The sequence below is a fragment of the Colobus angolensis genome, unplaced genomic scaffold, assembly GCF_000951035.1.
Source record: "Colobus angolensis palliatus isolate OR3802 unplaced genomic scaffold, Cang.pa_1.0 Scaffold26, whole genome shotgun sequence".
In the NCBI taxonomy this organism is placed as follows: domain Eukaryota; kingdom Metazoa; phylum Chordata; class Mammalia; order Primates; family Cercopithecidae; genus Colobus; species Colobus angolensis.
The window spans coordinates 10,463,295-10,479,014 of record NW_012115821.1 but is presented as its reverse complement, the minus strand read 5'-3'; the positions used below and the strand labels follow the sequence as shown (position 1 = coordinate 10,479,014).

The following is a 15,720-nucleotide window of genomic DNA, read 5'->3' as shown; positions in this document are numbered from 1 at the left end:
AATTTTTGTATTTTTAGTAGAGACGAGGTTTCACCATGTTGGCCAGGATGGTCTCGATCTCTTGACCTCGTAATCCGCCCACCTCAGCCTCCCAAAGTGTTGGGATTACAGGCATGAGCCTCACGCCTGGCTGCCATTCCCTCGCTGTTGATGAACACATACCATGCGCTGAGTTCCATTGTGAGTAGTAGGTTGACAGTAATAGTTCAGGAATATGCCTGTGCCCTATTTTCAGGGAGCTTAGAGCCCTTCATACGCCATGCAGCATGCCCTTGAGAAGCCAGTTTTCCTGCCCATTCTGACCTTGCTGTGAAAAACTCACATTGTACCTCAATACTTTGGGTAGTGTGAGGAAGACAATATTAACTTACCTTCCTTGGGATGGCTCTGTCCCTTCTGTTACCTCTTGTCATATGTAGCAGAACCGTACCTTTTATTTCTGTCTTAAGTGAATTATGTTTAGACAGGCAGTCCTGCTGCTCAAGTCCAATTCCTTATACCACAGTGTGATGTGTATGTGTGTCTGGGGTGAAGTCCAAAGCATAGGGTTGGTTGGTTGGTTTTAAAGTAGCGCAGGGTTAAGAGTCAGAGCTCTAGTACAACAATGGCCTTTTATGGATAGAGAAATTGATGACCAGGAGTTCAAGTGATGGTTTAAAGCACATCATTGGTGTCATTTGAGGATCTTTTTTTGTACAAAAGACAGAAAAATGTGCTTTAGCAGGTAAAACTGGTCCCTGTAACTATAGACCCTAAGAGAGGGCTAGCTTCAAATTAGCTTTGTCTAGGGTTTCAATATTTTATTTTAGTTATTTTATTTAACTTTTTTTGTTTGTTTTGTTTTGTTTTTGAGACAAGGTCTCACTCTGTTGCCCAGGCTGGACTGCAGTGGCACAGTCACGGCTCACTTGAGCCTCCCTGGCTCACGCTGTTGTCCCACCTTAACCAGCCAAGTAACTGGAACTACAGACATGTGCCACTACACATGCTAACTTTTTTATTTTTTTTTGTAGTGACAGGGTTTCGCCTTGTTGCCCAGGCTGGCAGGGTTTAAATTTTGTCAACAGAATTGATTTTTTGGTCGCCCTGGCTTGGTTCTATTTTTAAGGTTCTCTGTTAATCCCTTACTTGGTCGTCAACCACCCCTGCTGAGGCTTCCACCTTGTCTGATACCTTCAGGAAGAAAGAAGAATCTCTTTCATTGGCCACTGTGCCCATACCTGAATGCATCACTGGGGCCACGAGAATGGTTGAAAGTGATTGACTGGCTTAAAGCGAACAAGGCTCACCCTTAGAGCTAACATTGGCGGTGACAGGGATTAGCTGTCTTAACGCGTGACACACAGCTAGCTAGAGTGGGGATATGATTACTACAAAACAGATCATCTACAGCAAATTTCTACTGTGTTGTCAGGCACTAAAAAGCACTAGGGCTGGGTGCAACGGCTCATGCCTGCCATCCCAACACTTTGGGAGGACCAGGTGAGAAGGTTGCATGAGCCCAGGAGTTTGAGCTCAGCCTGGGCAACACAGGGAGACCCTGTCTCTACAAAAATAAAAAAACAGCTGAGCATGGTGGCGTGCGCCTATGGTCCCAGCCAGTCAAGAGCCTACGTTGGGAAGATTGCTTAAGCCCGGGAGTTAAGACTGCAGTCAACCATGATCTTGCTACTGCACTCCAGCCTGTTTGACAGAGCAAGACCCTGTTTCAAAAAAAAACAACAAAAGCAGTATATGCCCAATGCTGAGTTAGGTGCTCTGCTCACCATAACTAGTGTTATCTTTATAACAGTCTTAGAAGGCTGGTATTTTTAGGTTCATTTTACAGTCAAGGAAATTGAGGCTCAACCACTTACCCTAATGGAAGCCACATTTATTACTAACATAGTCAAGACATGTTTTACTCACGGTTTTGATGGACAGAGGAAGGATTAATGGGGAATAATTATTTGTAGAATGGTTTGGATGGAAGGCATCTAAACCTTCCTTGGACTTGAAAAATGAGTGGAAGCTTAGAATTTGACACGAATTCTTTGAGGAGCAATGAGCAGACATAAATGACATCAGGTTTACTTTTTAGGTGTGTATTGAGAATTTGTAGGATTCTTATTTCCCTCTAAAGGGCTCATCTCTGTGGAATACCTTTGTTCAAGCATTACATCTTTTAATGCTAGTCTTTTTAATTGAAGTGTAAGCATAAAGTACTTTACAGGTTTCTTAATTTTTCTTCATGACTTTCACATTGTCAGAAAGGCTAATGCTATCATGGCGATATTATTCCATTGGCTAATTTGGAATACAGAATGTGTTGTGTTTTCCTGGTCCCATCATTGTCTTCAGTTGAATATACAGCTTCCCAAAACTTTCTTAAATTTTTTTTTTCTCTTTGAGAGCACGCTTGCTTTTGTTCAGGTGCATTTAAATGTTATCATTGTCAGCTGGGGTATATTGTTTGCGTATAATTCCGTTTCATTTTGGATTTTGGGCACCTGTGATATATTTGGCTTCCTATCCATCAGTGTTTTCAGGTGTGGGCTCACAACAAAAGAAATCTGCATCCATGAGGTAGCTGGGAAGAGAGGGCTTTGACGAACGCTATAGCAGGCAGATGGAAGCTCTCCATAATGGATGAGAGTAGTAGTTTTGCTGTTGCTTGGTGGATTGAACTGATTTTGAGATTTCAAATATACATCACTAATCAGTGTTTCTTTTCTGGGCGTTGTGGGCTGTGGAGGCTTTCTTGTTTCGTATCTTCTGGCACCACAGGTGACTGTTAGTGGCCGGAAGGATGTGGAAGACTGGTACTAATCACAAGGAGTCACCTAGGTTTCAGATTGTGCTGTGTTTGGGTGGCAGAAGCCCTGGCTTTGATGCAGGGATGCTTGAGTCTGGTTTTCTCATCTACTGCATGCCTACTGTGTGACCTGGGGCCACTTACTTCGTGTCTCTGCTCCCTAGTTCCTCTATCTGTAAAAGAGGTAGAATGACCCGGCTCTGTAAAGATCAAATGGCGCCAGAGGGTCTTTACACACAGGTCATAAACTTACACATGCAGTTGGAACCGAAGTCTACCATGTATCTGTGACCTTCGTCAAGTTCAAGTTCTTTCCGTTGTTGAAGCTTCAGTTTGCTTATCCATAAAAGGGCCCCATTATTGGGACCACTGTTTGTACTGCTTCGTGGTGTTTTGCAGATCAAAGAAGATAATGTGTATAAAGTGTTTAGTGTAGTGCACTTCTTGGCACAAAGTAAAGGTTCCTCGTCAATGATTCCTAATATTTATAATAATAATTTGTCTGGATTTTCCTATAGTTTTGTTTTTTTGTAAAATAAGTTGGTTCTAGTCAGTCATCCTAAGGACTATGATTGTACTCAGTCACCCAGTGGTGTTCATTTGACCCCCTTCCTGTGTCCAGTGGGATGCTGCCTTTGTCTCATTGCGGGTCTCCCTCTCTTCCAGCGTTGACAGAAGGCTACGTTGGGGCCCTGCACGAGAATAGACACGGCAGCGCGGTGCAGATCCGCAGACGCAAGGCTTCAGGCGACCCGTACTGGGCCTACTCTGGTAAGTCCAGTTGCTCTGATGGAGGTCACACAGGCCAGTTAACATCCCATTCAACTCACTTGAAAGCACACTTTGAATCACTTTTACGCCTGAGTTCTGTTGACTCAAATCTTTCGTAGTTCACTAAAAGTTGAAATATTCGAGCCTGTTTTCCCTCAGGGTTATAAGTACCTTAATTTATCTCTACCACCTGTTTCCTCAACCTGTTTTTCTCTCAATTTGCATTTATTTCTGAACTTGACTGTTAATGAGTTATTGTACCAAACTTATAATTTTCTAAAAGACGTAGTCTTTTCTGTTTTTTCAGGGGCTGTGATTTCAGAGAGCAGAAAATATATGGCTAGTGTTGAGCTGCTAAATGTCTGCTAAACATTACAAACATCAGATATCAGAATGCTCTATTAGGCTCTAAGCCAAGAAATGCAACTTTATTTTTAAATCACATCTTGTTCTTTGAATACATTTTAGCTGTCTACTTGATGGTAATCTGCAGTCCTTTTCATTTTTATTTTTACTTTTACCCTTTGAGCTAGTGAAGGGAAAGAGCATTGTTCTAACTATGTTGAATGTTACATTGGAAATAATTCTCTTACATTTTAATGGAACAAAGATGAAGACCTAAAACTAGGTACAGACTTTTCTGGATTAGGCTTCCCACAACTCCCAAAATATGAGAGGTGGATTGTTAATTCTAGAAGAGATTTTTGATGCTCAAAAATATATGGAAAATGTATTACAGCTAATTAAGGAGGAATGCTTGGGTAAGATAGACCGCTTTGGAAATTACTTTGGCACTGAATAATTCAGACTCCGTGTGTGAAAGAGCTTGGAGGCATGGAGTATTAGTCTTAATAATAAATCTATGTATTATGCAATGTTGTTGCATATAGAACTGAAAGTATTCTTTTCATAATGATGCTCGGGTTTAAATCCTCAATTTCTCCCAGCAAATCCTGTTAAATTTATGTCAGTGTAAAATTTATAGGTCTGATCTTTAATTACACCTTATCTATTGGCTTTTTGCATCCTTTTGTCTATTGATAAATCTCCTGCCCCTGCAGGGAAAATAGCCTATCTGTTTTGTTTTGCAGTGAACAGATAGTGATTCTGAAGTCTTCCATCACACACAGTACCTTGTGATTAGAATTATCTAATTAGAGGCTTTTTGTCACCATTTCTGATAAATGAAGGAAATTGGGAGATGAAAGCCAGAATTACATATATATAGCATCTTGCCAAGAAACCCAAAGAAAATTTATCATTTTGTACTCTGTGACTCTGACATCAGTCAGGAGGAGGCACAAAGTGGCCTGCTATTTACAGTTCATCAATTTAGAATAATAATGCTGTTAGTCAGGAAATTGGAAGTTATATCCCATTAGCATGTCCAATTGCAAATGGCAGTGAAGAGATGAAAGCCCTTAAACTTTTCCCATTATGTAGTTAAGAATGACCATAAGTGGTGCCATCTTTGTGATGGAGTGATTGTTGATGTCTTTAACTTTGGTAGACTTCAGAAGTCTCCATTTTGTATTTCTGGAATGCATTGTGTCTGAATTTGGGTATTGCCTCCAGAAGTAGGAAGGGCTTATAGTTCAAATTCAAGAGTTGGCACACTTTTGCTGAAAAGATCGAAGTAATAAACATCAAATCCTTATCGTCTTTGTTGCAACTACCCAACTCTGCCATTGTAGTTTAAAAGTACCCACTGACAGTTCTAGACAGACTGGCTGGCTGTGCTCTGATAAAAATTTACTTATGAAGATGGGAATTTGAATTTTATAATTTTCATGTGTCTGGAAATATTCTTCTTTTGATTTTTTTTCATTCATTCAAAAATATACAAACCATTCTTGCTTTGCAGGCTGTGCAAAAAAAGGTGGCTGGTTGGCTAGAGTCCACAGGCTATAGTTTGTGAACCCTTGTTCGAGTAGATTTTTTTCCTAGAAATCAGATTAGGAGAGTCATTTGAGGAATCGCTTGGAAGGATGTGGACTGGTTTGGAAGAATGAATGAAGTCATTTGTTAGGCGTAAAGGACAAAATAAGAGTAAAAGAAGAATACAATGGGACAGATATCAACTGATGGTATACAGTTCTTATGCTTGCAACAGTTCTTCCTGACAATTCGACAGTATCTATGGTTGGCTCATGCTGACGTGATGCAGTATTGGTTCTCATGTCGAGAACGCTTGGAGTTCATCACAGACATTCCTTAGCATTTGACCAATGTATAAAAAAAGCCAGGAAGGAGTAAGAGTTGGGGCCTGCTACTTTGGGTGCATCAGACCAGCACCTTAAAACCACAGTAAATGAGAGGTGGGACTATTAGCTGCAGGCATAGTCCTCTAGATAAAAATGCTGCTTAAAAAGTGGGACTGACAAAAAAAAAAAAGGCTCATTTTTTATGAGGGAAATGTTTCTAAATTTAGCAAAATGAAGCAAGCAGTTCCTGAAAGATTGCTTTGATACTCTAGATTTTAATCTCAGGCCTCAAATTCTCTGATTTGTCTTCTTTCCTCCTAAAATAATGCCATGAGTGCTTTAGGGGTGCAGTGTGTGAGTGTATGAATTTTGAAGTCATATAGACAAACCATAGTTCAAAGCGAAGGTTTGTTAATATCTTGATGATACTGGAAAACTGTGACGTGGGAATGATTAATAGCACTTCCCACATAGGATTGTTACAGGGATTCAGTGAGATGATGTTTGTGAAAACGTTAACATAGTCTCTGGCATGAAGTAAGTAGTTAATATTACTTCTTGCTTATTTTTGAGACTGTTATTATTACTTTTGCTGCAATTAATGTTGTTTTTGAAATTCACAAGTGTTGCAATTGACAGTGGGTGATGACTGGATAGTTCTGAGAGCTGAACAAGTTAGATTCTCTCAGCCGTAATTCTCAAGGGGTGCGTATTTGGGATTTGAGAATGAGGGTTAAGCAGACTATCCTCAAGTTCAGCGGTTGGCAAACTACAAACTGCAGCTGTGTTTTGTAAAATAAATTCTATTGGAACACAAGCACACCCATCATGTTGCATATTATTTATGGCTGCTTTTGTGCTACAGTTGCAGAACTGAGTGGTTGTGAAAGAGACCTAGAATATTACTATTCCAGTAATATTGAAGATCTAGTAATATTGAATATTAAATATCTAGGCTGGGCGCGGTGGCTCAAGCCTGTAATCCCAGCACTTTGGGAGGCCGAGGCGGGCGAATCACAAGGTCAGGAGTTCAAGACCAGCCTAGCCAACATGGTGAAACCCCATCTTAACTAAAAATACAAAAACAATTGAGTAATTGCAGCAGAAATCATATGACTCACAAAGGCTAAAAAATATTGGCTCTCTGGCCCTTTACAGAAAAAGTTTGCTGGCTGGGTGCGGTGGCTAACGCCTGTAATCCCAGCACTTTGGGAGGCCGAGGTGGGCGAATCACAAGGTCAGGAGTTCAAGACCAGCCTAGCCAACATGGTGAAACCCCATCTTAACTAAAAATACAAAAATTAGCTGAGTGTGGTGGCAGGCACCTATAATCCCATCTACTTGGGAGGCTGAGGCAAGAGAATTGCTTGAACCCAGGAGGTGGAGGTTGCAGTGGGCCAAGGTGGTGGGTGCCACGGTGTTCCAGCCTGGGTGACAGGGCAAGACTCTGTCTCAAAACAAACAAATGAAACAAACAAAAAAAACTAAACAAACAAACAAGGAAAATGTTTGTCAACTCCTGCTTATAGTAATATAGCTTGGGGTTTTAGCAGATGTTAGTCTGACTTACATGCAGAACTGTTTCAGAAATTTGGAAGTGTTTTTTTTTTTTTTTTTTTTTTGCCTTGCATTTCCCTTGAGCTGGAATATCCTCAGCATGTCTTCTAGGTAGCATCTTAGTTTTTCTGAGATCTTCCTTTTGGAAAGGACTTGGAAGGGGCAAAGATGAGTTTATTTTGGTGGTGTTGGTTGTTTCTGAGACAGGGTCTCGCTCTGTCGCCTAGGCTGGAATGCAGTGGTGCCATTTCGGCTCAATGCAACCTCTGCCTGCAGGGTTCCAGTGATTCTCCCATCTCAGCCTCACAAGCAGCTGGGACTACAGACATTCCCCACCACACCCAGCTAATTTTTGTGTTATTAGTAGAGATGGGGTTTCACCATGTTGGCCAGGCTGGTCTCGAACTCCTGACCTCAGGTGATCCGCCCACCTTAGCCTCCCAACGTGCTAGGATTACAGGTGTGAGCCACTGCGACCAGCCAAAGATGAGTTTAGAGGTCAGTGCTGCAGGAAATGCATCAGGGAGATGAGTGGGTATTGGATTTTCTGGGGTGACTGCGTCCTCTTCCTTAGGTTGCTGTTGTATGAGTGGGTCTGGTGAACAGTGCTGATCCCGTCATTCTCATTACATTCCCTTTTGGTCACTAAGGAGAGACATGAACTTTTCAACTGTGGATAGCTTGCTTTTAGAATATTTGTCATGACTTTTTTTTTTTTTTAGGATATTGTCATGATAGTGGTTCATTAATATTAGTATAACTTTTCACTTCTCACTTTAAGACTAGCCTACTTTATTTCCATTTCACTGCATCACCTTGGAAAATGCAAACACCTTATTTATGTTTGAAATCTTAAACTTTACCTTTATAGGCCTATCAGACAATGCCTTTGTGAATACCTGTAATTTTAGCATAGAGAACTATTTATTGAGGAACCTGGAGGTATGTATTAGCGTTCTCTTATGGTCGTTGGAAGATGCATTGTTTCTCTGGATCTTAATTTCATCTGCTAGTAAAAAAGGGGGACATAATCTCTGATTTTGACATGAAAACATCATAGAAGGTATGAAATGGAACACAAATATCAGTTATTGTTGACGTAATAATAGCAATATAATTTGATGATTGCTTTGTATCTTTGGATTTCTTTTTCCTTGTACCAATACAGTACGCAAAAATGGGAATGAGTTATGTTTCATATAGAATTGTACTGAAAAAATGCAGTAGTTTAATAGTATCTTATTGGAAATAATAAAACTTTCTTTTCTATTAATTTTACTCAACTAAAGTATGTTTCTGTCTTTCTTGGGGTGATGGTAGCTCATGAATTTTGGAGTTCTATAATTGTTGCACAAAGAGTAATACATGCTAGGCAGGTCGTCAATGCAGGAAAGAGAAATGAAAAATAAATCATAAAACTAGAGTAAGTTCAAGTAGAAATTTGAGGCAGACTGGCTTTCTTTCTTTCTTTCTTTCTGTCTGTCTTTCTGTCTTTCTTGTCTTTCTTTCTGTTTTTCTGACTTTCTTTCTTTCTTGGAGATAGGATCTTGCTCTGTCACCCAGGCTGGAGTGCAGTGGCGTAATCTCGGCTCACTGCAACCCCCCCAACCCCCACTTCCTGAGTTCAAGCAATTCTCACGCCTCAGCCTCTCAAGTGGCTGGGATTATAGGTGTTCACCACCACTCCCAGCTAATTTGTGTATTTTTAGTAGAGATGGGGTTTCACCATGTTGGCCAGGCTGGTCTTGAGCTCCTGACCTCAGGTGATCTACCTGCCTCGGCCTCCGAAAGTGCTGGGATTTCAAGCGTGAGCCACCACACCTGACCAGAGGCATTTTTATATATAAAGTTATTTTCTCTCTTGCCCCTCAAAGACCGGAGAGAAACAGGTGGTAGTTTCTTCTCTTCCTCTAGTTTTTTTTTAAAACTTAATTCTGTTTGGTTTTTCACATTTTTAATAATCTCTATCTGATTTTCCCCTGCGTAGAAATAACCTTCTCAGAATCAGTACAAGGGGACCATTTCTCATTGTTAGAGAAATCCAAAATTGCAATAGTCAGTGACCAAAATTCCCCATAAGACATTTCTGGCATTGGGCTGGATGAAGGTCAAGTAGGATTATTCTAAGAGGTATTCCTGCCAAAGCAAGGGGCATCCATGGTCCTCTCTGACTGTCTTGGGATTTGATGATTTGCTCAGCTGTAAAATGGAGATATAAGTGTGCATACCTGGCAGGATGACTTTGAGGATTAAAGGTAATATATATTGGCACCTGCAGTATGTACTTTCTGGCCTCCACCCTGGAGTAGAGTAGGTATTACCTATGTGGCTCTTCATTATATGCCATCTCACTACACTGTTTGTATAAACATCTTGTTTTATAACACGCATGTGTGTGTCTGGGCTTGTGTCTCATTTCCCCGGCTAAATGTAGAATCCTTGAAGACAAGGATTACTGCTTATAATTCCTTGTTTCTCCTGCAGCATGCCAGTTTATCTTGTTTTGTGCAGATTTGGTGCATGTTTTTCAAGTGGGCAAGTGGATAGATGGATAAATTAACTCAAGCCAGAGTCTGTCCTTGGGAATTTACTAAGGGGAGCCCTGCCATGAAATTCAGATAAATTAGTGGGTGATTTGCAAAAGGTTTCACTGTTGGATCCCTTTAAATAACAAGCTCCCCTGGTGAACTTAAGATATAATTAAATTCCTAAAATTACATTTTCATGCCTATTTTTAAGAATGTCTGTACAGGATAAAGCAAAATATACGTGCCTGCAGAAGTCAGCTTTTGTCATTAGAAGAATGGAAGGCTCTGTAGGACCTCGAAGTTGAATGTTAATATTGTCGTGTTATTTGCCTCTCTCCTAAAGCCGCCTCCAAAATCTCTTAAGGGAATCATTTCCTTAGAGACATTCTCTTCCTAATAGAGACCTTCTTCTTCTTCTTTCTTCTTTCTTCTTCTTTGGTTTTGAGATGGAGTCTTGCCCTGTTTCCCAGATCTCAGCTCACTGCAACCTCCGCCTCCTGGGTTCAAGCTATTCTCCTGCCTCCACCTCCTGAGTGTCTGGGATTACAGGCGTGTGCCACCATGCCCGACTAATTTTTGTATTTTTAGTAGAGTTGGGGTTTTGCCATGTTAGCCAGACTGGTTTTGAACTCCTGACCTCAAGTGATCCACCCGTCTCGGCCTCCTATAGTGCTGGGATTACAGGCGTGAGCCACCGTGCCCAGCCCCAACAGAGACCTTCTGGTCAGAGGGAACCACAACACCGAGGAGGAATCAGCCTTGAGAGTCTTCCTCCACATCTCAGCTCAGAGGCTCCCTCTGCCTTGGTGCTTAGCCTGACTCATTTCTGCCTAAACTCCTCAGTCTCCCCTGTATTTATTTATTTTTACAATTAATTTCTATATTTTCTACATATCCCGATTAATCTAACAATTATAAAGTAGAAATTCTTTACTTATTTGTTTACCGCACTTACTAATTGTCTACCGTGTGCCAGATGTGCTAAATGCGAAGCACCAGAGAAACTGCCCATAGAATTGCTGTTGCCAGATTCCAGTCTTCAAAGATGGGCAGGTGTTTGCCAGGACACACATAAGCCTTGAGCATGGAGGACTCTGGCAGTGACTAGAGAACCAGAAGCAGCTCAGAAGCTCTAGAGCATGTGGTGGGATGGACAAAGTTAAGGGCATAATGACGAGGATTTGAGTTAGACTATGGAGAGCCTTATGATATTATTCTACTAGTGAAGTAGAACTTCTTTCTAAGGGTGATAGGGAGGAATTAAAGAGCTTCACCTGGAATTGGAATACAGTTGGTTTTACGTTTAAGACCACTGTTTGTAGGGTTAAGGACTGGGCAGTGGGAGGAAGAGGGCAGGATGAAAAATGATGGGGCTGTATCACTGGGGATTTGAGAGGGAAAAGAAAAGAGCTCATGGGAATTCATTATCATTTATACAAGGAGAGGAGAAGGCAAAATGAATTGTGTAGGACTATCCCCAAGATGATTGAAGATGGCATTGTATTTGTTTTGAAGTGAGTAAATGAGGACTGGTGGGTTGGTTGAAAAGATAAAGATTTTTAACTAGAACCTATTAAGATGTGTTACAGTGTTTTGTCTGCATTTCTTATGCCCTTTAGAGTTCATGCTCTTTGAAAAGAACCTTTGTAATTAGTCATTGTATTTCTCTGTTTTTACCTAAATGTTTTTGGATGGGAGGGTCTCAAGGTAGGGAACAAATTATAGAATAAACTGTTTCTTCCTACAGGTACTCTTTTTCTTTGATAGTTGATATGTGATTCCAAGGATAGATGCATGTAAGAAAAAACAGATGTGGTCACACACTAATCAGAACTTTATGTACGAAAGAGAAAATGTGTTGCCATATGCTTAAGGTACCTTGAGAATTTTTCAGTACTTGGCCAAGTTTGGCGATTTTCTCTCCACTGTTTCAAAGACATTGTTATCTCTGCTTAGAGTTCTTTTTTTTGAGACGGAGTCTTGCTCTGTCGCCCATGCTGGAGTGCAGTGGCCAGATCGCAGCTCACTGCAAGCTCCACCTCCTGGGTTCACGCCATTCTCCTGCCTCAGCCTCCCAAAGTAGCTGGGACTACAGGCGCCTGCCACCTCGCCCGGCTAGTCTTTTGTATTTTTTAGTAGAGACGGGGTTTCACCGTGTTAGCCAAGATGGTCTTGATCTCCTGACCTCGTGATCCCCCCGTCTCAGCCTCCCAAAGTGCTGGGATTACAGGCGTGAGCCACCGCACCCGGCCTAGAGTTCTTTTCTTATGTTTTTTTTTAAAACTTTAATCCTTGGCACTGGAGTTCTAAAGTTTCTTGGCATTTTCTCTCTAGAGGTAGTTTCACAAGTGTTTGTAAAGTTAATGGATGCTAATGTATTAATATATTATCAGAGGACGTGAATACATTCCCTAGGGGCCCTGTGACGCTTGGAAAAGTCTAGCAGTAAGATGAAACACTGTTCAGTACTGTGTTGGTATCAAGTGGTACATATCAGTGGTAACAATTTCAATTGTTGCTATGACGGGGCGTTTAAAACATGGGTAAATGGAATGCTGAGGGTTTGGGTTTTAAAGTGACTCTCAAGGTAGTGGGGTGATGGAGCCTTTTTAGAGGAGGGCTCTTGCACAATATCTGTGAAAATGTTAAATACTGCTAGTCTTTCATCTAGCACTTCTGCTTCTTGAAATTTGTCTTTCTGAAACACGTGTGCATGTCTCCAAAGTAGCATTGTGTTTAACAGCCTAAGTGACCAAAATAGGGCATTGGGTAATTATAATACATGCTTACAATGAAATGCTTACTTGAACATCCACAAAAATGAAGGAGGTTGAACTACAAGATGTATTAAAATAATATGGATAATGTGGTCGCATTAATGAATAAAGCTGAAGAATCCAGAGACTACACCCAAAAGTTAATTGCAGTTGTCATTGAGAAATGAGAGCGATTGCCTTTTAATATTTATATTTCTATAATATTTAAACATTTTATAGAAGCATATCAAGAATATTTCCATTTCTTATACAAGTAGATTCATAATATTTTTTAAATAACCTTTTTATTTTAGAATAGATGGCTAAATGGTATCAAATTCAGGCAGTTTTCTTGGTAACAATTTTGAGGGGGAGAGAAAAAAAAGAAAAACCTTAAAGGGAAACCAGAAGGAAAGCAAAAACCTGTTTGTCTCTTTAATTGGCTGTATCTAAATTTTTTAGGTGAAGAAACGTTTTCAGTGGCATTTCAAATTTTTATAAAATGCTGATATGAACCATGCAGAAATTAATGAACTGATATTGACTTAGTTTGAAATGAACATCAAGATTTATTGAGCAAAGCAGTAAATATTGACCCAGCCAAAAGATAAGGTCAATATTTACTTTGACATAACATAAATTCTAATATTCATTAATCTATAAATTTATTGCCTCAACACAAGGCATACAGAGAGTTGTATATAAATATATTTTTTTCATATCTGTGATGGATCAAAGTCAAACGTCTTTTTTCCTGGTTATAAATTTGAAAGGACGATATTCTTTCCTTTGAAACTACCTTCTTTGGGGAGAGGGTTGTGCGCGTGGGTGGAAGGACATGATTAATTTAAAGGTTCAAAGGAAAAAATACACCTAGCTGAATACATGTATTATAATTGGAGCACACGGTGATTCGCATGTGCTGTGTGATTTACGTAAGGGCTACCCATTTTCCTTTCTAACCTAACAAACTTCTCTTTCGTTACATGTGATCTGATTCATAAAGCCCACCCACTTTTTTTTGAGACAAGGTCTCACTCTGTCACCCAGGTTGAAGTGCCTGGGACTATAGGCGCGCACCACCACACCCAGCTAATTTTTGTAGAATTGGGGTTTCACTATGTTGGTCAGGCGGATCTCAAACTCCTGGGCTCGAGCAGTATTCCCGATTTAGCCTCTCAAAGTGCTGGAATACTGGCATGAGTCAGGGCACCCGGCTAAAACCCATCTTGTGATGATATAAAACAGGGGAACTTTCTGTCTTGTCCTCTAGATGCTGTTAAACTATTTGCTTAGAATTTTGTTTGGTAAATATATTATTGGTGTATATCATACTTGATAATACTTTATTGGCTGAAATTTCCCATGTTGAAATTATCTTATTTTATTGTTATTATTTTTGAGACAGAGTTTCACTCTGTTGCCCAGGCTACAGTGAAATGACACAATCTTGGATCACTGTAACCTCTGCCTCCTGGGTTCAAGCAATTCTCTTGCCTCAGCCTCCTGAGTAGCTGGGACTACAGGCATGCGCCACCACGTCCAGCTAATTTTTGTATATTTTAGTGGAGACGGGGTTTCACCATGTTGGCCAGGCTGGTCTCGAACTCCCGACCTCAAGTGATCTGCCTGCCTCAGCCTCCCAAAGTGCCACCACGCTCGGCTTCATTTTGAAATTATCAAGTTGAACTGCACTCTCATTCCTTGTCTTGTGCCTTCTCTTGGTGGGGTGGTCTTGGTAGCAGTAAGAAGAACGTAAGGAGGACCTGATTCACTGGATTGTGAACTTTCAGAATTGCCGGTATGTAGTTGGAATAAGTGTCTAATATATGCTTAAAGACTGAATTTTCATAGGCCGGGCGCGGTGGCTCAAGCCTGTAATCCCAGCACTTTGGGAGGCCGACACGGGCGGATCACGAGGTCAGGAGATCGAGACCATCCTGGCTAACACGGTGAAACCCCATCTCTACTAAAAAATACAAAAAAAAAAACTAGCCAGCCGAGGTGGCGGGCGCCTGTAGTCCCAGCTACTCAGGAGGCTGAGGCAGGAGAATAGCGTAAACCCGAGAGACGGAGCTTGCAGTGAGCTGAGATCCGGCCACTGCACTCCAGCCTGGGTGACAGAGCGAGACTCAGTCTCAAAAAAAAAAAAAAAAAAAAAGACTGAATTTTCTCGCTGTTCATTTAAGTGAAGAAAGTAACTTGGTCACAAGCATAAGTGTAATCTTCTCCCTATGCAATAGTCTTATATGATCCTGTTGTGCTCAGTCCACCTGGCGTGTTCTTTGAGTGTGAAGTGGTGGTGTTAGTTTCAGTGCTGTCTGATCTTGAAATGACCATCACTTCTTTCTCTCAGTTGGTAATCTCCTATGACCCTGTTTGAGGTCAACTGTATTAAGGGTGGTTATCTTCTTGGTTGTCTTTCTTGCTGTTACAACTTAACTGTCCTATGTTTCATTTACTTTAAGGCCCATTTTCTGTTATGTAACTGAGAACTTGTGTAGATTAAAAACATAATCAGTGGTATGTATATAACATAGAACTTTGCCTCCTTGAGGAATGTTTTCTAATAACTTCAGGAATTCTTACTTTTCATTCATGTCACTATAGTATATAATAATGTTTTCCACTGAGTGTAGTGGCTCACACCTGTAATCTCAATGCGTTGGGAGGCTGAGGTGGGAGGATCACTTGAGACCTGCCTAGGCAACAAAGTGAGGCCCTGTCTCTACAAAAAAAATAAAAAATTAGCTGGGCATGGTAGCTCACACCTGTAAGTCCCAGCTACTCAGAAGGCTGAGGTGGCAGGATCACCTGAGCCCAGTCAAGGCTGCAGTGAACCCTGATCACACCACTGCATTCCCAGCCTGGGTGACAGAGTGAGACCCTGTCTCAAAAAATAATAATAAGAATACTAACAATGTATTCCTTGGGTTTAGTATTCATTGGGATTTTTATGTCATGTGAAAAATGACTTTGTGACTCTACTGTGATACAGATATTTGACTTTCACATAATAAAGTCATTTCTTCTTGAGGTTTTTTTTTTTTTTTTAATCGAGAAAGTGAGTTTTGTACTAATAGGTCTTTGACATCTCTCTGTCACTTACT

General features: G+C 40.7%; 1 protein-coding gene across 2 annotated transcripts in view; it reads left to right on the top strand.

Moving 5' to 3' along the window:
• PTPRG (protein tyrosine phosphatase, receptor type, G) overlaps positions 1–15,720 on the top strand; it is a 782,288-nt gene that overhangs the window by 198,743 nt on the left and 567,825 nt on the right. For both annotated transcript variants that reach the window (XM_011947202.1, XM_011947201.1), the window contains exon 2: positions 3,461–3,565. In XM_011947202.1, coding sequence (XP_011802592.1) covers positions 3,461–3,565 — 105 coding nt within the window. The remainder of the gene's footprint in view (positions 1–3,460; positions 3,566–15,720) is intronic.